Source organism: Maylandia zebra, linkage group LG6 (genome assembly GCF_041146795.1).
Source record: "Maylandia zebra isolate NMK-2024a linkage group LG6, Mzebra_GT3a, whole genome shotgun sequence".
NCBI lineage: Eukaryota > Metazoa > Chordata > Actinopteri > Cichliformes > Cichlidae > Maylandia > Maylandia zebra.
Window position 1 is genome coordinate 18,800,000 of NC_135172.1, and position 24,044 is coordinate 18,824,043.

Below are 24,044 nucleotides of genomic sequence, written 5' to 3' on the forward strand. Positions count from 1 at the left end.
TTATGTTTTTAGTCTGAAGTGTGGTACCTTTTGGTACCTCAGTGAATGAGGAAAAAATCAGTATTTTGTTTATAAGGAAACCTTTACAGCCCACCTTTTCCGTTAAAGAGATGTATTAATGGAGGCTTCTTTGTGTTTAAATTTTGATTTCACCCCATGTATCAAAACGGGCTGGAATTCCTCTGTAATGACTAATGTTTATCTCTTTCCTTCTTCAGCCCTGTAGCTGCTATTTTTAACTTATTGTACGGCTGCTATTCAAACTAAAACCACAAGCAAAGCTGCTACACTTTGACTTTCTTTGTTTGATCGAATCATTCTTTCCATGTCTGCTTTTATGGAAGTCACATCACAGTAGCAGAGAACACCTATCCCCCAGAATTAGCTCAATAACCCGCTCCAAACAGAAGCCATGTAAGGATTTTTCCCCCTAAAATGTGATGTACAAAGCAGGATTTTATTGTTGTGATGTTGAACATCTATTCCTGAAGCAAAAGGAGTTTAGTTGGTCAGAGCTGTCCATGAAAACTAAGAGATTGCTCCAAACCAAGAAGTCTGATTACTAATGAGGACTATTTCCTGACAAGCCTTTTCCTTTTGTTGACAATAGCAGCCACCCTGCAACTCGAACTCGATTGCCAGATAGTGCAAGCATTAAACAGGGGACTTGAATAGCTCACCAACTCATGTGATGTGTACGAGTATTTGCTTAATAGGAGAAAAGGTCAAAATCCAGCTTCTCACAGTATCACTGAAGTGCTTATATTTATCTTTCTATGCAAATGTGGAAAAGAGCTACTACAGATCATAGTCACGCCCCTCCATGTAGGCTATTTCGAGGCAGGTAGTATATTTTGATGAGAATTGATGGCAGTTTATCAGATCTTTTGTGGCATCTTTTAAAGGACGATGGCACAAAGTGTTTCATACAGGAATGTTGATTTGCTTTTTGTGGACCCACCTTTCACACACCTTACAATCTCGGCAGGTAAAATATGTAAAAGCAACATTTCATCTGCAGTCTATTAAATCAGATGTAATGGTCCTAATTAAGGCTTGGGTTCCCTTTTCTTGTCTTGGTTTCTGCTTCATTTATTCCTTCACAGTGTGCACATAGTTTTAGTAAAAATAAATGCTGTGTGATTGCATGAAATAATCCAAAAACTCTGCAGGTTCATGTGCGTTATACTCCATCTGCATGTTGTGTAAATCTGTTCTTAGATAAATAAATGATGCAACAAAAGAAATCATGTGTTAATCAAACTACAGCCAAGACATCATCACTCCTATTGTAGTGTAAAAATGAATGCCAGCCGTTGTTAAAAACAAAAGCTTGGCAGACTGCACTTCTGAAGATATTCTTAGAAATCCAGCTATTAAAATATCTCCCTCCTCCCTCTCCACTCTGCCTCTCATCATGTTCGTCTCATATGGTATTGAAGGTAGCATTGTGGCTCGGGAAAACAATGTATTACATTTTGAAAAACAAATTGTCATACAAGATGAATGGAGTGAGCCACTTTAAAAGGTTATGTTGCACTGTGATCATTGGACCGCCGTTTTCATGGTCATTGCATGCATAATTTTCACCACTTTGCTCTCCACTTCTGTTTTAGAAAATGCAAAGTGGCAGGCTCATGCACAAGGCAGAATATTGATTGGGTGGTATGTGAATAGCTTTTCCAATACTGAAGCTGTAATAACAAGCCTTATTACAGCATGGTGAAACTAGTACAATTCAGTGCATTTTTACTTGGATGTGCTGTAGTATAATTATGAGTGGAGATAAATGTAAACATCCATCCATACATCAATTTTCTTAACCATTTATCCAACTCAGGATTGTGGGGGTGGGAGGGTCTGATGTCTGACACCTGGATCATGAATGTTGAGCAGCAAAGTTTGATTTTATAGAAAACTGATTTTTGCTGGGTCTTATCAATAATGTGAAATGCCAAATGATAATATTCAGTGACTTTGTCAGCTGTCATCAAACTCTGGTTTTGCTTTCAAGATACACTCACAGGCCACTTTATTAGTTTGATTTAGCCATGTAGACACAGTCAAGATGAGCTGCTGAAGTTTAAAGCAAGCATCAGAATGACTTTGATTAGGGCATGGTTGTTTGTGCCGGTGGTACTGATGGGATTTACTCAGATAACCTTCTCTAAGTTGTAAGACAACAGGTTGTCTAGAGAAAAATATTCAGTGACAGCAGTTCTCTTGATTTAAAATTGTTGGGCATGTTGTGTCAGAGGAGAATGGTCAAACCAGGTGTCACTTCTGTCAGCTGATAACTGAGGCTACGGTTTGCATGGTCTCGCCATAATTGGACAATAGAAGATTGGGAGGGAAAGCATTGCCTGCTCTGATGAGTCTTGATTTCAAATTGTAGGCTCAGAGTTTTGCATTAATGGTATCAATAACTAGATCATCCTGCCTTGTGTCAATGGTTTAGGCTGGTGGTGGTGGTATAACGGTGTGGTGGATGTTTTCTTGGCAACTTTAGGCCCTTATTACCAACTGTTACCAATTGTTTAAACACCACAGCCTACTTGAGTATTGTTGCTGTTCATCTATTCATCCCCAGGGTACTCATCTTCTGATGGCTGCTTCCACCAGGATAATACACCATGTCACAAAGCTCAGCTCATATTCAACTGCTTAATTGAACATGAAAGCAAGTTCACTGTACTCCACAGTCTGCAGACCTGTATTCAATAGAACACCTTTGGGATATGGTGGAACAAGAGATTGACACTATGGATGTCTAACTCACAAATCTACAGCAGTTGTGTGATGGTATCATGTCAGTATGGAGCAAAAGCACCTTGTTGAACCTATCATGAAGCTAAAAGTGCGTCCGATCCAGTACTTCTGCGGTGTACCTAATAAAGTGGCTGGGTTGTGTATTCCTTCATTTTCTATTTCTAGCTGACAAACAGCTGGTGAATTAATATGACCAAGATTTGCGTGATGAAGTGGTTACCAACAGTTGGTTTTGACTTGTTTTTTTTTTTTTTTTTTTAAGCAAGCTGGAAGATTTATAGGTCACAGGGCTTGATAACATTAATTAAAATTTGCTGTGTCCAAAATTTGTATCACAAGCCCCTTCAAAGACCTCGGCTCACTATTTCGCCTCATCTCCTCCATCAGAAGCCCATTCCACCGTATCACTGCTAGCGCTAGAGGGATTTGAGTGGGACAGATTATTTGGTTGACCTCCTTATCTGCTGGAGCTATTTCAACATCTCACATCAATATGTTTGAAATGTGAGTGTTTATCAGCAGTGAAGAGCGCCGGATTATAAGATGTTGTCATATCACAAATCATGTTTCGGGTCACTTTGATAGATGCTTTGTTTTGGGTCATGCAGTGGGGGGCTCTCATGGAAGAATAAGCTAAACTAGATTTGGTTTGACAAGATAGCTTGTTAAAATAGATCCACTTAAGAGAGCTGTTGAAAAAGTAGGCCGTGTGTGTGTGTGTGTGTGTGTGTGTGTGTGTGTGTGTGTGTGTGGTGAAAGCATGGTTACTCTTGACAGCCCATTTGAGTATTTTATTTATTTATTTATTTGGACTTGATTTACATTAAAATGGATTGAAAACAATCTGGCATTTAGTGCTCTTGTAAAGGACAAATTGAACTTGGCCTTGAGTCATTTACATGTTTTTTTTCTGGTAGTGAGGTATTGCAACACATGAGATTTAGGGATGTACTTAGACTGCTAGCTGCACAGTGGAATCAATCAAATGTCATACCGATCAGGTCTCACTCTCTCTAGGCTTGTCCTTAAGAGCTTATGCATCAAAACTGGCAGATAATAACAAGTGATAGATGGGGCGTGCGTGTTCTGACCGTTCAAAGCAATTCAAAGCTGGATGCAAGCCCTCTGACAATCTACAGAGATGCTAGATATGAGCATATAAATGTCTGGGAATTTTTTTTCTGTTTTCTCTGATCTTAGCCATGCAACTCTTTTTATATTCAAACATTTTCAGTCATAGAATTTAATTGAACTTTCACAAGAAATGAAGGATTAACATGAGCATGGATATAGTCATGCACAGACACAATGGAGGGGCTCGTCACCCTGCAGCTATGACTTGGCAACATCACTGTTTGTGCCTATTACTTTTAGCCGGGTAATTTCCTCCCCTGTGGTACAAAATGGTCATCATTTGTTGCTTTTTCTCATCGTCAGCATCACATGGCTACCTGTACTGATTCACAAATTCGTTTTGTTTAGCTCAGACCTCAGGCTCAGTCTCAATTTCTTGCTAACTGAATTTAAAGGGATTGTGAAAAGATTGCGAAATCAAGAACCAGTAAATGTAATGCATTTTCTGACCCATACAGTGGGGCAAAAAAGTATTTAGTCAGCCACCGATTGTGCAAGTTCCCCCACTTAAAATGATGACAGAGGTCAGTAATTTGCACCAGAGGTACACTTCAACTGTGAGAGACAGAATGTGAAAAAAAATCCATGAATCCACATGGTAGGATTTGTAAAGAATTTATTTGTAAATCAGGGTGGAAAATAAGTATTTGGTCAATAACAAAAATACAACTCAATACTTTGTAACATAACCTTTGTTGGCAATAACAGAGGTCAAACGTTTACTATAGGTCTTTACCAGGTTTGCACACACAGTAGCTGGTATTTTGGCCCATTCCTCCATGCAGATCTTCTCGAGAGCAGTGATGTTTTGGGGCTGTCGCCGAGCAACACGGACTTTCAACTCCCGCCACAGATTTTCTATGGGGTTGAGGTCTGGAGACTGGCTAGGCCACTCCAGGACTTTCAAATGCTTCTTACGGAGCCACTCCTTTGTTGCCCGGGCGGTGTGTTTTGGATCATTGTCATGTTGGAAGACCCAGCCTCGTTTCATCTTCAAAGTTCTCACTGATGGAAGGAGGTTTTGGCTCAAAATCTCACGATACATGGCCCCATTCATTCTGTCCTTAACACGGATCAGTCGTCCTGTCCTCTTGGCAGAAAAACAGCCCCATAGCATGATGTTTCCACCCCCATGCTTCACAGTAGGTATGGTGTTCTTGGGATGCAACTCAGTATCCTTCTTCCTCCAAACACGACGAGTTGAGTTTATACCAAAAAGTTCTACTTTGGTTTCATCTGACCACATGACATTCTCCCAATCCTCTGCTGTATCATCCATGTGCTCTCTGGCAAACTTCAGACGGGCCTGGACATGCACTGGCTTCAGCAGCGGAACACGTCTGGCACTGCGGGATGTGATTCCCTGCCGTTGTAGTGTGTTACTGATGGTGACCTTTGTTACTTTGGTCCCAGCTCTCTGCAGGTCATTCACCAGGTCCCCCCGTGTGGTTCTGGGATCTTTGCTCACCGTTCTCATGATCATTTTGACCCCACGGGATGAGATCTTGCGTGGAGCCCCAGATCGAGGGAGATTATCAGTGGTCTTGTATGTCTTCCATTTTCTGCTGATTGCTCCCACAGTTGATTTTTTTCACACCAAGCTGCTTGCCTATTGTAGATTCACTCTTCCCAGTCTGGTGCAGGTCTACAATACTTTTCCTGGTGTCCTTCGAAAGCTCTTTGGTCTTGGCCATGGCGGAGTTTGGAGTCTGACTGTTTGAGGCTGTGGACAGGTGTCTTTTATACAGATGATGAGTTCAAACAGGTGCCATTCATACAGGTAACGAGTGGGGGACAGAAAAGCTTCTTACAGAAGATGTTACAGGTCTGTGAGAGCCAGAGATTTTCCTTGTTTGAGGTGACCAAATACTTATTTTCCACCCTAATTTACGAATAAATTCTTTACAAATCCTACCATGTGAATTCATAGATTTTTTTTCTTCACATTCTGTCTCTCACAGTTGAAGTGTACCTCTGCTGCAAATTACTGACCTCTGTCATCATTTTAAGTGGGGGAACTTGCACAATCGGTGGCTGACTAAATACTTTTTTGCCCCACTGTATGTATCGTCTTTATTTGCAGTAAGGGTCAGTAGGAGGTTGTGATGGGTCCCCCCCTTTGGAAGAGTATTTTATGACCACCTCTTCTTCCTTTTTTAATCTCAATATTTTGGTGATTTTTATTAGTTTAAGGTGATATTCTGGATTTTAAAAAAGTGGCATTTATGATAGAAAATGATTTTTCTACAATAGCAAAGGAATATTGATAGAGTTTGAAAATATATTAAACACATGAAATGAAACATTTACAAAACTAACTTTTAAACTATAACTTTTACAATTCTGATTCCTGCTAATCCTGATATCCTTTTTTTTTGGCTGTCAGCCTTCAGTTTCATTAAAATTCATAATCCTCTTGGATCTGATGCACGAACACTGGTTCTGTGTAACATTTAGAACAGCTCTCCTCCGGTGTTGTTCTCCATGGAGACCAGAGCAGCCTGTTTGTGCTTTGTGTTACAGCCCAGTGGCTGCTTGGCTGCTCAGCCATGATTAATTCAGGCAGGCCTCAGGGGAGTACAGCCAGGCTAGGTTACCCATCCAGGGATCTGGTGTCTAGCTTCCAAAAGACACTGGCGATTATGGTAGCTTCTGACTAAAAAGGAAGTTCAGGCTATGCCAGCTTTTTACCTGTTCCCCAGAAAGAACAATGTAAATCATTGGTTTGAATGTTTTAGGGAGTTTAAATATTGTAAGCATCATAAACATTTCCTGGTAGACAAACAAGATGTTTGTTATCACAAAACAAAAGCAGAAAAATGCATTTTTGTAGTCAACATCAGCCCAGTAATTTTTATCTGTCTACAGAATCGTTTCACTTTAATTTTAGTATTAGGACCACAAGGGGATTCCTCTTTGTCGAGGAGATGGGGACACTTCCACACAACCACTTATTGTAATTGCTTAAGTCTTCTTGGACTTGGACACCTTTCTGATTATAGGAAGTGGAAAATCAGATTTAAAAGCAGCCCTGTTAGCTTCAAGAGTATGCAACTGCAGTGTGGTCTCCATCCTTGTGCTTCCACTCTTGTCATCTGTTGGTCAGTTGACTCTAATGGATGGATGACTAGCTTACAATGTGATGCTCATAAATCAGTTGTTTATATGACATGATGGTACATATGGGCATCCACCAAGTTAGAAAAGGTGTGCACGATTTATGGTTTTTAAAAAGGAAACAGAAGAGATGCTGGTCATTTTGTCCACACTTTCTTCCATTTGTTTCAATAAGAGGTAGCTTGGTATTCATTTGAACAGATGCATAGAAAGTTTAGTTGTGCTGCATTCATACTTGCAGACTGATGATTTTTTTTTTTTAATCTTTTAGCTGTTTGCCTGATGAAAGGTGTGAATAATCCATATGTGGTAAAAAATATGTTGTTACTTTTATTTTATGTCTGTCCATGGACATAGTGAGCTAAAACAATCTCGAGGCTTTGAGACATTTGAATGTAACTAATTAAAACTGAATAACAAAATTTGGTTTGTGGTGTTGATTTGTAAAAAAAAAAGGATAAATGTGTGATCACTCAATGAGTCTTCAGCCAAAGCGAGCTTAAGTTTAAGGCCATGGTTGTCTTTTTTTTTTTCGTGCAGCAACCAGTAAATGATGATGGATTGTGAGTCAGATGAGCGACTCCATCACTGATGTTCTGGTTTATGTTTTCTTTGTAAAATAATATTCATATAAATATGATATATAGTGATAAAATAACTATTTTCTACAGTTTATTTATGTGTTAAAAGTTACAAGTGTTTTTTTGACAAAAGCTAAATGCGGGCATTTCATATGTTTAGATACAAAGTTGTTTGCATTTGCAGTAGTTGTGAATTTTGGAACAATATGTTAGTACCAAAACATATTTTTTACATTATGTTTCATCTGAGGCTGTGTGCAAAGGGATGATAGGAAAAATGCATCGTGTATCTGATTCTGTCAAAAGGTAAAGGATATCTTCCCAGGCTTAATGGTGACATAAAGAATAAATGGATTATATGTGAGGGGAGGGCAAAAGGACGATGGGAGAGCTGCGTCTCAGCGCTATTATTTATTCCACATCTTTAAAGATATTGCAGCAGCAGCAGGGGCAGCTGTGTTACCCCTCCTCCTCTATCTTCTGCTCAGATACACATTTGCAGAGTAAATCTCCCCTCTCTCATTTTAATAGTACAGTTTCTGATCCCTGCACCAAATCACACTGTTTTCACACTGAGCTGGTCTAATGGTGGTACGGCAATCTTTTTGTTTTTGTCTAGTCACACCTCCTTGATTCTAAACATGACAGCCTTCCTCGCATTATTAATTTGACATCCGTGTTGTTATTTTCTTTATCTTTTTCTATTAGGCAGGGTTCAATAATAAAAATGTCATCACAACTATTAAGGAGTGACAAATCATGACATTTATGGCTCGTAGATTTTTTCCCTGGACACAAAGAACATTATTTCTTTGCAATAAGACAAGCAATCTACCTCACCACCGCCTGAATAAGCGTTAGCTGGAGATCGCTGCTGAGGTTGACTAATACTGTAATTAGTTTCTTTCATGGAGAAAGGAATAGAGCTTGGGGTTGTGTGTTATGTTGTGTAGAAAGCTGTGCATATATGGCAGGATGTGGTTTATACAAATGCTATTGTTTCTCTTGAACTTGATCAGAACGGGAAATTAATCTCAGCCCGAGTTTGTGTCTGCCAGGCTCTGTCGGATGCTGTTAGTATTTCAGGACCTCCTACAGGAATAGAAGACCTCTAAACATGCTTTTCACTCTGAGGACATAATTTGCAGTTTGCAAAGTTAAACACAACTATTTCTGACATTTTTAAACCCTTTAAAATTAGCTTTTGTCCAAGTTGGTTTTTATGTTTTTTGTGCTGCAAAATGAGATGATCCGTGATGCCAAAACTGAGACTAAAACCTGCCATAAATGTTGCCGTAATACAGAGTACTCTGTTATTAATCTGCGATTGAATGGGGTCAAGTTGGCAATCCTATGCAATCTGTTTCTAATAAATCATCAAAAATCGCATATCTGTTGCTGTCTACATATATAAATCCTATTTTTACTCATGTGACTGAGCCCTTAGCTTGCTCTGAATTAGTAGGTAGTAATATCAAGCCAACTGTGTCACAGTGTTGAATAGTTTTTTGGGTTGAGTTGATTTAAAGTAAGTTAGCCCACCGAACATTAGCTCAGGATGGTAGTGCATGAGGTGAGCCTCCTGTTCGTAGTATTCCCACACACACACACACACACACACACACACACACAGATCCCAGGTGTGTGTGTATTGATGCAGTATCACTATGATGCACATACACTCCACAATGCTCTTAGCATTTTGGCATTTACAGAACCGAAGTTCATTAACGAACTATTACTAGGTCAATAGTTTTTGCTCTTGAATAATTGCAGTGTCAGAAGGTTAGCTGTAGACACCACAGACTTACAGAGATTCTCTGTTGACCTTTAATCCTCTGGCATCATCTCTAATGCCTGACTAATGATCTGTTTAGGAGTGTGGACCCACACTTAGGAATGTTTCTGTTGTCTGCTTATGAAAGAAAAGGAAGGAACTCTCTCCTCCTCATCCACCCTCACTTGTTTTTCTCTCTGTCTTCCAGCTGGTCGGCGGCCAGTTTGACCTGGAGATGAACTTCATCATCCAGGAACCGGAGAGCATTGTGTGCATGGTCGAGCTGTTGGACAAGTGTGAGCCCAACTGTCAGGCTGAGATCTGGAGCATTTTCACCGCCATCCTCAAGAAGAGTGTCCGCAACCTGCAGGCGTGCACTGAAGTGGGGCTCATTCAGCTTGTGCTCCAGCGTATATCCACCATTGACAGCATGATCGCAGGTGCTGAAAACAGTCCTTCATTGAAACAAGTCTTTGTCTTTCCATGAGTTTTTAAAGGTTAAAGGCAATTGGCTTGTGTAGCAGTTGCAGCATGCTATTCAGCTGCAAAGGCTGCAGATGTTTGCTTAACAAAACAATGAATCTTCCCCATCTGGAGAAGAGATGTTTTGTTGCTAAGCCTTTACTGTGACCTCTGTAAGGAAGGAGAGCTGGCTAAATGATAAATTCCAACTCCACATGTGAATTGATCACTACAGTTTTTTGTCCAAAATATCATAATTTCATCCTCACATATTATGCTGAGTGAGGATTCAGTTGTCCTGCACAGCCTCCTTAAGTCTAAGTCTAATTTGTCTGATGCCCATCTGGAAATTAGCATGAACTAGTCCTGCAGTGTATGGTTCAGTGAACCTTTGCCAGCTAGAACAGCTCTGGCCTGGAGCATGTATGCAGTCAAGCAAGGGTGATATAGCCCAGTAGTAACTAGGCAGCTAAAAGTAATGATTATAATAACATTTACTTTAGTGTGAATGCAGTATTAGTTAAGTTAAAGAGATCTGCAATCCCCTTTACTAAAAACCAAAATGAAACCATGTAGTACAGAATTGAACAGAAAGACTTTAATATTATGTAGAAAACATCCTCTCAGATGTTACTGCCGTTCATCTTTATGCTGGAAGAAGTGAATCATATTAAACGGTTAACTTCCATAAAATGCACACTAGTCTTATCTGTCACTAGGCTCATTATTAATAATGGCTAATAAGAGACTGCACAGAAGCTGGGACTCTCCCGGAGCATCCTGTCTATTTTAGGTCTCCGTTTTTAGTTATTTAGCTGCTCGAAGCGTTCGCTACACTGTAATTCTTACTGTAATACTTCCAAAACAGCTAGGATGCTGTGTAAAATGTACAGTAAAACGGAATGCAATGAACCTCAAATCTAAGAAAACCATATTTTATTTAGAAGAGAACATCGATTATTTAAACTCAGAAAATGTATCATGTTAAGACAAAAATGAGGTACTTTTGGATTTGATGGCAGCAATATGTCTCAAAAAAGTTGGAACAAGGTCATGTTTACCACTGTGTAGCATCCTCTTTTCTTTTAACAGTAGTTTGTAAACGTGTGGGAACTGAGGACACTAGCTGTAGGACGTTTGGAAGAGGAATCCCTTATTCTTGTCTGATATAGGATTTAGTTCAACATCTCAGTCCAAACACTTGATAAGGTTTCTATGTCCTATTGAGAATGACATGTGAGTGTGAGACTTGGAAATCACTGCATTTATTTATTTATTTATTTATTTATTACATTTTACACGTTTGCTGAACTGTTTTGGAAATAAGGTTGTATTATATCTTGTCAGCCTGTTTTTAACCTGCCATGTTTAACGCCTGTGTTTTTCTGTCCTCTTTGTGTACGTGTGTCCTTGCAGACCTGCTGGTGGACATGCTGGGTGTACTTGCCAGCTACAGCATCACAGTTAAAGAGCTGAAGCTTTTCTTCAGCAAGTTGCAAGGGGAGCGAGGCCAGTGGGTGAGTCAGAGGCTCGCCACGGTGATCTGTCTTGGTTGTCTGGGGCCCGCATGAGCAATGTTCTAGCAACACCTAAACTGCTGCCATCCCACAGGCAATGCCCTCATCACACAGAAAATATAGATCATGTGAAACCAGATGACTCCTGTTCACTGGTCTTTGCACCTCTAGATTATTGATATTAGCTGCTTCTTGAGAGTACACACACAGTCCAAATTTAGGTTGCTTTTTTTCACATCGTGACCGTGCGAGCCAACACACTTATTATTTACACAGTTGGGGAAGATTTTCTACAATAAATCCTGTCTGAGCAGCTGCACACAGGTATACCCACAATGAAATTAAGATTTATGATACATGTACAGAAGATAAGTTGCTTCATCCAGGGAGAATCAGTAGCACAGAAAGGATGACAGATGAAGCGAGGAAGAGAAGAAGAGTAACCCATTGATCACTGACACTAATCAAGTGAAGGAAATGGGCCAAGTTGATTTTATGCCTGTAAATTTCACCTCACACTTCCCCCTGTCAAGCAGCTTTTGCTACTGCTCCATTTTTTCCCTTTATGAATATCTGGAGCCGGATAGACCATGGGAGCTTGTGTTGTGCTAGTAAAACATGACTTTCTTTTCTTTTCCTTTTGTAAAAACACTCAGTCATATTTGTATTTATACAACACAGACTATATTGCCAAAAGTATTCACTTGTTTCATGCGCACATGAACTTGAGTGAGGCAACATTCTTAATCCATAGGATTTAATATGATGTCGGTCCACCCTTTGCAGCTATAACAGCTTCAACTCTTCTCCGAGGGTTTTCCATGAGGTTTAAGAGGATTTATGGGAAATTCTGACTGTTCTTTTAGAAGTGCATTTGTGATGTCAGACACTTACTTTGGACAGGAACACCAGCCTTGCAGTCTCAGCTCTTTTTTTTTTTTTTTTTGTCCCAAAGGTGTTCTATCAGGTTGAGATCAGGACTCTGTGCAAGTTCTTCCACACCAAACTCGCTCATCCATGTCTTTATGGGCCTTGCTTTGTGCACTGGTGCGTAGTCATCTTGGTACAGAAGGGGTCATCCCCAAACTGGGAGTATGAAATTGTCCAAAATATCTTGGTATCCTGAAGCATTAAGAGTTCCTTTCACTGGAACTAAGGGGCCGAGCCTAACTCCTGAAGAACACCCTCACAAAATAATCCCCTCCACCAAACTTTACACTTTGCACAATATAGTCAGACAAGTACTGTTCTCCTTTCAACCACCAAACCCAGATTCATCCATTGGATTGCCAGACAGAGAAGGGTGATTTGTCACTCCTCTAGAGTCCAGTGGCACCCTACTTTACACTGCTGCATCCGACACCTGGCACTCTGCATTGCTCTTGATGATGTAAGGTTTGGATTCAGCTGCTCGCCCGTGAAAACCTATTCCATGAAGCTCTCTGCAGGCTGTTCTTGAGCTCATCTGAAGGCCACATGAAATTTGGAGGTCAGTAGTGATTGACTCTGCAAAAAGTTGTCATTTTCTGCACCTCAGCATCTGCTGACCCCACTCAGTGATTTTATGTGGCCTGCTACTTTGTGGCTGAGTTCCTGGGTTTGTAACACCTGAATTCAGTGATTTGGATGGGTGAGTGAATACTCTTGGCGATTCATTGTATTTTAAATAGGCGTACTGTGCCGTGCACAGGGTTGAGAAAATATGAGGAAATCTGTCAGGATGTCAGTCTTTGCAGTTTTTGAGTTAGATTTAGAACAAGCAGAAGGAGCCTGCATGTGTGAAGAGCAGGTTTAAAACCAGTGTGTGCATATTTGTGTGTGTGTGTATGCTTGTTTGAACATTGATAGTATATCAGCTGCCTTAAGTAACACCCATGTGTCTGTGTTTTCTCCTCAGCCTCGTCACGCAGTGAAGCTTTTGTCAGTGCTAAAGTACATGGCTCACAGGAGCGGTCCCGACTCCTTCTTCAGCTTTCCAGGAAAAAATGCAGCTGTGAGTATATAATGCCACAACTGTAAACACAATACAGTTTGTAGTTTTGTCCGTGTGCACTATCAGTGGCTTTTATATGAAACACTAAATTAATGATTAAAGATGTGAAATCATGAACCCAACTGAGGTAACCACAGATACAAGAGGAAAAAAAACAAGCAAAGCCTCCGAGGAGGAATATAATGCATGAGAAGTGTTCAAGTGGAATTTAGGAACAATGAGTGCACTCTAAAATTTGTGAAAAATCCTTTTTTCCCACCACCATTGAGAAATATTTTACACCAGTGTTGGGATGAAATGAAGGACTTTGCTTTTTCACCTGTTTTCCATTAAGCCAACTGTTTAGTCTTGTGTGTAATTTTTCTCTTATTGACTGCATTACACATGCTTTTTATTTTTCATACTACTTATATTTTTTATATTATATATTTTCTGATCTGCTATTAAGCATCAGGCCCCTCCCAGGGCTCCAAAGCTAATTCATTCCTGCTAAATCTTGTGAAGTGTGTAGTAATGTTGGAGCATAATCTCATGCAGTTTGATGCTAATACCATGCTTTCTGATGTTTGCATGAAACGCATTAATGAAGCAAAGGTCATGCATAGTGAGCTTTGAAATATTCAAATACCGTTTGTAACTTGGCTGCACATTAGTTTAGTGGAAGCCTCCTCGTTTAGCCGTTGGTATCATGGAAAGGCAGGCTGCACAGTGCCTTATTTGTCTCTGCTTAACATCTTTTAGTAGGTTTTTATTTTAAAGATGACACATCATAACACACCCTTGGTGCATATTACAGGATTGTCGATTGTGACAGCTACAGAAAAATTAACAGACTTGGAAAAAGAAAAACCAAATCAACTGAATCTAGTCAGTTATCTGCCTAATTATTATAATCTACTTTGGCTGTGAGTGGCACGCTCCAGCTTTAGTTTCTATTACACTGAAACTTTACAAAAGCATTGTTTATAGAAGCATTGCTTTTTGCATCATTACCACATACATGAAAAATTGCATTGCTGTTTTTTCCCCCCTCTTCCTGCCACAAGATATTTTGTGGCACGTCAATGCGATCACCTTGGGAGTTTTTTCTCTCTCTCATATTTGAATATGTCACAGTTGTTCCTCGATTGATAATCGCTACTAAACTTTGGAGCTAAATGCGTCATAATCAGTGTTTTTAAATACATGGACGCAGGCTAAATTAAAACATGAAGCTAAACGAACCTTTCATTATGTCTAATGCACATAGATGTGTTTAAATCTGTTCCTCGGTACTTCATTAGTCTACTCACACCTTTAACATACTGCATGTTTGTGTGTGGTTTCCTGCTTGTGTGTGTGTAACCCTCTGCTGAGATGATGACACATGTACAGATGCAGCACGCCGCCTTGTGAGCTGTGGTTTCATTTTTTTCTTTTTCACCTAAATGCTGCTATTACGTGTCTGTGCTTTTCTACAGCGTGCTGTGTACAGTGCACATACCTCTGCTAATGAAACAGTAAGACAGGAATGTGATTTAGAGTAAATGTTTTCCAGCTGTTCTTCACTCTTGTTTTGTTTTTGTGGGGTTTCAGACTGACCTACTGCACTACTGAACAGTGTTAATTAATATTTGAAGGCTCATTTCATTCCACAGTTGGGATCCTACATCACAGTGTCTGATGCTTTTTGTTTTTTCTTCTGTTTGTTTTCCCATAACAGGCAATAGCTCTGCCCCCCATAGCAAAATGGCCATATCAGAATGGGTTTACATTCCACACGTGGATCCGCATGGATCCACTCAACAACATCAATGTAGACAAAGACAAGCCTTACCTGTACTGGTAGGTACACGAGAATTTTCGAAACATTAAGGAGTGAACATAAACCTTTGCTCTTTGCCATTTAAATGTTAATTTTGTTTGAACGTGGCACAAATGGAACGCAGGAGTGCCAACTTCGCCTTTAGGACATAGTTTAGACACAAAGAAAACTGCACGAAAGGTGAGCGTGTCAATTTTCCCACCAAGATGATTTATTTTGAAACCCACTCCCTCCAGCCTCAAAGGTTGTTTTTCCCCGTGTCATCATACTTTGTTTAATCTCTGAGGAACAAGTAAAACAAACCCTCTGAACATTTTATTTTCAACCAACATTCATTTCTGCCAAAATCTCATTTATTCAGCAGGGGTCTGCTTAAGCCGCTGTGAAAACGGTAAGCAAACCGGGCAGCCAACGAGCTGTTTGAGAGAATCCTTAATAAAAACTCCCCCCTTCAGTCTGGTGCCCTTTTAACAAGAGAGATATTCACTAAATCACATGAAGGGGCCCCATCTCTCTGGGACACTGAGAAGGATGGGAAGACTTAGTGAGGATCAGAAATGATTGTTTTTTTTTTTATGCTTTAAAAATTCCCTTGAAAATGTTTTTTTAATGTTTTTTTTAAAACTGTAATTCACGCTGCCACTAAAAGGTACAGTAGTTGGTATGAAACTGTGCAGCATCATTTCCAAAGTAAAGTTACATGTTTGTATTTCCCCTTCGTTTTGTTTCAGTTTCCGTACCAGCAAAGGCATGGGTTACTCGGCACACTTTGTGGGCGGCTGTTTGATAGTGACCTCATTAAAATCGAAGGGGAAAGGATTCCAGCACTGTGTAAAGTATGACTTCAAACCGCAGAAGGTACGAAAGGAACGAAAACGAAGCTAAATACAGTGTTTTGTACCCAAATATTCAAACACATGAAAAGGCAAATCCTTGTAAATAGATCACAGAAATCATATGTCAGCGCACACATAATCAGTCACATCTATACACCCAAATACACATTTGCACACACGATAAATCTAGCCCTTCCTTTAAAAATGAGCTGCCACATCTTACCTGACTCTGGGGAGAAGCAAAACTAGAAGATGGAGGAAGGAGGGCAGTGGGAGAGAAGGATTATCCAGGGCTCTGTTCCTTCCACACAAAGCATGCATTGAAAACTGTTAGTTTCAGAAACCGCAGTCTGCGAGCAATTTGAAAGTTTCTGGTGTTTTTTGTTTTTTTCCCCCTGGAGCTTGAAGGAGTCATCTTACTTCACCAAACCCCAAGAGGGCTCATTTTAGTTGATTTTTACATGGTTATAATGCTTGTTCTCTCACATAATGAACTATTTATTATTATTTCACTGGTTGCAAAGCTGAAGTAAAACTAGAAGCAAACATTAAGCAGAAGGTGGGATCATAGCTGAGGGCAGTGAGTCATGAAACGTGACTGAATTACAGTGATAGAGGACACCGACTTGCTGATAACATGTGTGTGTGCGTGTGTTGGTCTGATTGATGCACTTCCATTGTGTGAAAGTGTGCTTGTTCTGGTCGTTGCAGTGGTACATGGTGACTCTAGTTCATATCTACAACCGCTGGAAAAACAGTGAAATCGCCTGCTTTGTGAACGGTGAACTGGCTTCCTTTGGAGACATTGCCTGGTTTGTCAACACCAGTGACGTAAGTAGCAACAGTTTAATAGTATGTTTGTTTTTTCTCTTTTTCTCAAAAACAGGACAGGAGTTGGTGCTACTAACAGCTCCTGTAATATTTAATGTCTGCACAGATTCACAGAGAATTAAAGGAAGAGTGTGAGATTTGGGGAGAAATATTTTGCTTTTCATGTAGTGCTATTTAGTTTTTTGCTAAAATGCATTTAAGTATTCACTTAAATAAGCCATTTCTGTGTTTGCAAATCATTATTACTTATTACATGAACCCTTTGGTAAGATGTAGGCATTGATTGTAGCATGTGGGGGTTAGACATATAGGCGCTCTAACAGGTTTTCTGTTTAAATATCAGTTTTGTCACTCAAAACCAAACAAATAACACCCCGACTATCTTGCCTGATTTTACGCACATCCATTCACAGTCCTTGCTTTCAGAGGGCTTTCCTTGCCCTCCATCTGTGAAGCATGGAAAATGCAGTGTAAAATGATTAAATGATGGCCGTGTTCACTTCACACTTCAGAACTCTGTCACAGTCCACAGGATTGCTTTCTGTCATGCTGAGATAAAAGATTGTAACATTACATTATGTTTGGAATTATTGTGCCATCACAGTGTAATGTAATCCTGTAGCTGTGGCAGAAAGCAAATTGGCTTCTTGAAGCAGACGTGATCTTATCATTCTTAATATTTCTGCTTTAAAGCTAGCGTTAACATCAGTGTGTCTTTCCCTGCTGTTCTCTCTTGATTTTTTTTTTTTCTTTCCCTTTTTGGTTTTGTTTACCCACCCCCATCTGTCATCACCCCTTATTTCCTTCCTCGCATCGTACCCCTTTTGTTTTTCTCCTTTTGTCTATTTTTGTTTTTTCCTTTTGGTGCTCTCGTAATTCCTTCCTCCCTTCCTGCTTCCTCCCTTTGCAGACATTTGACAAGTGTTTCCTGGGATCGTCTGAGACGGCAGATATCAACCGTGTGTTCTGCGGACAGATGGGGGCAGTGTACCTGTTTGGAGAAGCTCTCAGCGCTGCTCAGATCCTTGCTATCTATCAGCTGGGTCCGGGCTACCAGGTTGGAAAGCATGAAACTGTATTTTATTTACAGCAGAACATAGAAAAGAATATCAAATGTTTAAACTGACACGTGTTACTATTTTTTTTTGAAAAATCTCAAAAAAGTTTGGACATGTGCAACTCTAGAGGAACATTTTTGCTACTAATTAGATTAATTGTAAAAAGTTCAGTAACATGATTGGTTATAATAATGAGCATCTTAGAGAGGAAAAAATATATACTGGCATGACTTCTCTGCTTTTGTCAACATTTTAAACATTCAGGAATTAAGAAGGGCAATTATAGTACCTTTGCAGGTTGTTTACTTTACTTTCTTGGATTCTATGACATCCCTGCGTCATGTTTTTAATTTCCTCGTGTGTAAAATGTTTTCAGTGGGTGGCAGCTCTGCACTGGAGGCAACACCTGAAATCTTATTTTTGGAGCTATGCTTGCTTTTTAATTGCATAATGATAACAAGCTGGGTGGCCACAACAGGGCGCAACATCCATGGTTTCCAAGAAGAATTTCACATTTAGAAAAATCATCCAAGTCCATATTAAATGAACAGCAGTGGTGTTTTTTGGATCATAGCCAGTAATCATAGATGCTTACAGAGATTTCAATATATTATCAAAGTCCTTTAATGTGTTGTAATCTAAAAATACTTTGGTATACAAGTTAAGAAACATTCATTTATATTGATGAGCTAGTTACCTCTGGGAGGTTATGCTTTTGGTAGGGGTTACATGCATGTGTCTGTAAACACGATAGCTCGAAAAGATTTAAATAATAGTCTGATAAAATTTTATCGGGGTGTAGAGTGAGGTCATGTTAATAATTCATTACAGTTTGGCTTACATTCACTAAGGTCTTCAAGGTCAATTAAATAATTTATTGGTTGAAAATGGACTAAAAGCCTTAAAACTTATAAACAATGGTTCTTACTATTATCCTCAGTGTGGTATGTCTTGCAGTATGCATGTATGTATAAAGATTTAAAATATCACGTCAAATGTACTACCTGGACATAAAGTATGTTTTAAAAAGAAGAAAGAAGGTAGCTGAATGAATACAAACTACAGTATTATTCCCTTAAAAGTAAGAGCTGACCAGTGAGTGAGCTGCTCATGGATGTTTGTGCTCTGAGTGCGTCTTGTTGTCCTTGCAATCTTTGAGCAGTGGATCTGTCTCAGTCTTTACCAATGAACCTAATTAGTTCATGCTCCAACAGGTCTGTTTTTAAGACTCCACAACTGGGATCAAATTAAAAATAGGCATATAGTCTTTCAAAAGCAAGATCTCTCTGTTTAAACATGCAATGTCTTGTGTTTGAAGTATTGTTTCATTTGCAGATGATTGCATTGACTCAGTATTTGTAACTGGCCTTTTTGTTTGGTTACCAGTGTTGCAGAAAGACACTTAAGAGAACGATGCAGAGACTGTCTAATGTAATTTTTTACTAAACACTTTTTGCCCTTTTCTTTGTCTTCTTGCTCAGGGCACATTCAAGTACAAGGCTGAGAGTGACTTGTTGTTCGCTGAGCATCATAAGACCTTACTGTATGACGGCAAGCTGTCTTCTAGTATTGCCTTCACTTACAATCCCCGAGCCACAGACGCCCAGCTCTGCCTCGAGTCCTCCCCAAAGGACAATGTCTCCATTTTCGTCCACTCACCCCATGCGCTCATGCTGCAGGTAATTACACCCTCACAGTTAACACTTAGTGCGTCTATCATATTAGAGCCATCCATTGGAGTTGGTATTTATAGCATTGCTTTAACCTTAAGCCACCATACAGCACCAACATTAAAGCAGTTTCACTGCCTAAATTCATTCAGCACCTGTACACCTGCTCCTTCCCTCCCACTGTTCCATATGTACCACTCTTTACTCTCTTTCTTCCCACACGGTAATGAAAGTGGCCCAGTTGGCATCTTTTCATTTTAATAGCCTCATTAGGGCAGAGGAGCGAATGTGTTGAGCCAGCCAGACAGACTGCTGCAGCTGCTGAAAAATGCCATCCTGGTGCTCTAATTATAAAATTGGCTTTCTCTGGGAGATTTAGCTTGGAACTACATTTGAGTAGTTGTGCATTTTTCTTCTGTAGCTGTATATGGTGTTAGTGCATGGACATTTTCCAAATTCTGCCATAGTCATGTACGTACCCACAAATATGCTCAGAGAAATGTGCACCACACGTGTAAAACTGTTTCTTCAATCATGTTGAGTTTTCTCCTCTCGGGCGCTAATTGAGTTTTTCTCTCATGCCCTCTCATCAAAGAAAGTACTTTGTTTCCTCTGTGGGGGAGGCCTTTGCCGCCACATAAACATACGCTCCCTCCACCACACAAACACACTCTGTGTGAAATATGAACGAATGTGTGACCTATATTTGCAGCTTTGGTATTCCAGGCTCAAAAATTCCAATCCTATAGAAGAAGGCGGGAAAAATTCTCACTTTTTTCAGTTTGTTTTTCTCATCCACTAGTTGTGTCTACCCTCTCAAACACTGAGCAACATCCATATAAATTTTGGGGGAAATATTATAAAACATTACAGTAAATAAGAGGAAATATCAAAACTATGGTTTGAGGTTAGGAGATAAGCAGGCAGCAACAGTCAAAGATTCAAATGAGGGCTCTTATGTTATGCTGTGGCAATAAAACCCCCAAAGTAGTTACATATCCCTGTAATTATCAGAAGAAAAGAACATCTGTGTGACCCTGTGCGATTCTGATTACATGTGTAACGTGGCTATATGTGTGTGTGTTTCTGTAGGATGTGAAAGCTGTGGTGACTCACTCAGTCCAGAGCGGCATACACTCTATCGGTGGTGTGCAGGTCCTCTTCCCACTGTTTGCACAGCTGGATTACTGCCAGCCTTCCAGCAACGAGCTGGACACCTCTGTCTGGTAACTCCACTTACGTGCACTACAGTAGTAAGCCGAGCAGTGAATAATCAGCAGGCTTTTGTTCATTTGTCATTAAGACCACTCAGGTTGTAACACATATGGTGTTTTATTAGGGCTGTTACGTGCAGAGTAACAGTGAATCAATTTGTACTATTATTTCTCAACGACTCTAGAATTGAATGGTCTAAATAGTGTACGCTGCTTGTTAAATTAAAAGTTTACTCTCAGATTATTTCATCCTTACTAAATGTTTAGTTCAATACATGCGTTGCTTTGTTTATTACTTCTAAATTGCATTGTGGATGTTTTTGCAGTCCTCAAGGTGATGCTAGGTTGAAACTGTTACCCCAGCACAAAGGAGACACACGACCTCATTCAATCACATTTCCTGTATGATGTGTTCTTGACAGTCTGGGCTTTGTCAGCAGCTTACATAGACTGTCACTGTCTGACTTGTAGTCTGTCCTTCTCTTTGTCACTGTTTGTCTTTCTGTCTGTGGCTCTTAGCTGCACTTTGCTGTCCTTTGTGATGGAGCTCTTGAAGAACTCAGTGGCTATGCAAGAGCAGGTCTTGGCCTGCAAAGGCTTCCTCGTCATTGGCTATACTTTGGAAAAGGTGAGTAAACTGGCTTAACTGACAAGAAGACAGTTTTCCTGTCCTGGTAATGATCCCAGCACAGCTGTAACCCTAATATTCATTCATCTCCAATGCTAATACACTAACACAGGCACACATTTACACTTACTATACTCTTCCTTTGGCTTTGCTTGGAAGTCACTCTTATGAGTCTGTTAGGCAGACTATTTCCCTTCATCACTTTGCCGTCTCTTTACTGTTGTACTTCTTATGGATTTTTTTTCCTCCCTCACCTCCATTTGTGTCACTTTGTGCCTTCTTGTCTCTCTCTCTGCGCCAGTCTTCCAAGGTGCATGTGACGAGGCCTGTCCTGGACATTGTACTGGCCTTTTCCAGATACCTTAGCAACTTGCAGAATGGGATCTTGCTGCTCAAGCAGCTGTGTGACCACATTCTGTTCAACCCTGCCATCTGGATCCATGCCCCTGCCAAGGTAACACACAGGGCTACATTATTTTTTGGTTATGTTTAAAAAGATGTAGAAATGAATTTGTACTGCACACAAATTTGCCCCTCTGTGCTTTTGCCCTAGTTCAAGGTTATCCCTCCACCTGTAACTGCCATTAAAACCAGAATGTCTCAGTTAAACCCTTAGTAGCTTTCCAAGCATCCAGCTGCCTCTCAAAGGAACAAAAAGCAAGGACACAGTAAAACAGGACTCAGCCCTGAGTCCATGCACATTTAAATTTCATTTGCTTTTATAACCTGTGCAGGTGCAGTTGACACTCTACACCTACCTGGCAACAGAGTTCATCAGCACAGTGACCATTTACAACGCTGTTCGCAGGGTGGGCACTGTGCTTCAGATCATGCATACACTAAAATTCTACTACTGGGTTGTCAACCCTCAGGACCGCAGTGGAATCGTACCCAAAGGCCTAGGTGAGCCTACACACAAAATGCAAAAATATGCAGCAATTACGACATAATCACACCCCTGATTAAACTTTCACATGCACATGTGCACAAAAACACAGATTCACACATACAAGCACACTCACACTGTATGCAAGTCCTTTCAAGTGATATAGAACTTTTACAAAATAAAATGGATCATCTTGTAGTTTCATGCCTTTCTTTTGTTAACCACGCTAAACAGCCATTGAACTCTTTGGGTTTTCAGAAGGTCCAAGGCCAAATCAGAAGGAGATACTCTCTTTGCGAGCCTTTCTGCTGCTGTTTGTCAAGCAGCTCATAATGAAGGTAAGCTCATGCCTCTTCCTCAGGCATGTGTTGTAACTCAGCATGCACTTCTCTTGTCCTTAGGATGATTAGAACCTTTAACCTTTGATCTGTCTGTTGGTAAATAAATGTATTATATTTGCTATATCGGACTTTTTTTTTTCATTATATTGTAATGCATACATTACACTTGGCTTTGCAGGGTTCAAATATTTTATTACAGTATGTGGGATTTCGATATCATTAAAGGTTTCATCATTATAATCTGTGCTTTGCATTTTTAGGGTTTACGGGGTTAAAAATGTTGTTTCTTAGTCACCTCTTTTTCCAGTTTTGCGTTGTTAAAACAATCTGCGCATTTTGCATTTTAGGATCATGGAGTGAAGGAAGATGAGCTACAGAGTATCCTCAGCTACCTCCTAACCATGCATGAGGTAGGCATAGACCGACAGAGAGAGAGACCTCACCACCAGATGGCAACACAGTACCGCTACACTGCATTTAGTGTGTCTCACCATGTGATGTGGAGAGCATGAGCAAACACTTCCTGCTTCTAAACGCTGCATTACTGGTTCTTGTTATTCTTCCAAGTCTGCCAGTTTGAGGTCCTGACAGAAGTGGGGTTGTTTACAGTGAAGTGATGCATAGCAAATGAATCATTCAGATCAGTCAGTAACGCAGTGAACCTAAGTGGTGTTTACAGCACTGTCCGGAAAAGCCACCATCATGCAGCAGCCATACATTGCACAGCCTGTATGTTGTAATTCTTTAGTTCAGACGCTTGTGATGTATTCCATGTATTATTGCTGCTACTGCCACTGCTGTACAAGGCAGAATAATAAATATCAATTAGTGACTAGACATATATTTGCTTTTAGCTTAGATTAAAATACACAGTTCACTGTAAGCCCCTCATAATTTAGATATCATTGATAAAGCTGGCTCGTTTCCCACTGTCCTTTTTTAATACTACAATAGCTTCAGTCTCCTTCCTTTATGTTCCTCAGGACGACAATCTCATGGATGTGCTGCAGCTGCTGGTCGCTCTCATGTCTGAGCATCCTGGATCCATGATTCAGGCCTTTGACCAGCGGAATGGGATTCGGTAAAGATCGACTTTTATATCCATATTCATGAGCTCCTTTACAAACGGTGTGAATGGTTCCAGTTGAATTTCTTAGTTTCAGCCCTAAGATATAAGAATTGAATATGCATGTATTCATTAAAAAAGCTTTTAATGTATAAATATGCGTTTCTTTTTGTTAACGCTTAACTGTTAACTGTTTTCTGTTTTTTGTCCCACAGTGTGATTTACAAGCTTTTGGCCGCCAAAAATGAGGGAATAAGAGTCCAAGCACTCAAAGTTTTGGGCTACTTTCTGAAACACTTGTCACCAAAGTAAGTACTTTATTAGAAGTCTTTGTTCATACAAGAACACATTTTTTACTTT

The 24,044-nt window shown here is 40.0% G+C and overlaps 1 protein-coding gene across 7 annotated transcripts in view; it reads left to right on the top strand.

The window, feature by feature from the left end:
- The window catches only part of lrba (LPS-responsive vesicle trafficking, beach and anchor containing), a 176,107-nt gene that overhangs the window by 15,672 nt on the left and 136,391 nt on the right, over window positions 1-24,044 (top strand). For all 7 annotated transcript variants that reach the window (XM_004549310.3, XM_014413347.3, XM_004549315.3 and 4 more), the window contains exons 2-17: window positions 9,587-9,818; window positions 11,257-11,357; window positions 13,255-13,350; window positions 15,053-15,174; window positions 15,886-16,012; window positions 16,702-16,821; window positions 17,732-17,878; window positions 19,361-19,558; window positions 20,642-20,775; window positions 21,283-21,391; window positions 21,693-21,845; window positions 22,126-22,294; window positions 22,536-22,615; window positions 22,966-23,028; window positions 23,602-23,699; window positions 23,900-23,992. In XM_004549310.3, coding sequence (XP_004549367.3) covers window positions 9,587-9,818; window positions 11,257-11,357; window positions 13,255-13,350; window positions 15,053-15,174; window positions 15,886-16,012; window positions 16,702-16,821; window positions 17,732-17,878; window positions 19,361-19,558; window positions 20,642-20,775; window positions 21,283-21,391; window positions 21,693-21,845; window positions 22,126-22,294; window positions 22,536-22,615; window positions 22,966-23,028; window positions 23,602-23,699; window positions 23,900-23,992 — 2,042 coding nt within the window. The remainder of the gene's footprint in view (window positions 1-9,586; window positions 9,819-11,256; window positions 11,358-13,254; window positions 13,351-15,052; window positions 15,175-15,885; window positions 16,013-16,701; window positions 16,822-17,731; window positions 17,879-19,360; window positions 19,559-20,641; window positions 20,776-21,282; window positions 21,392-21,692; window positions 21,846-22,125; window positions 22,295-22,535; window positions 22,616-22,965; window positions 23,029-23,601; window positions 23,700-23,899; window positions 23,993-24,044) is intronic.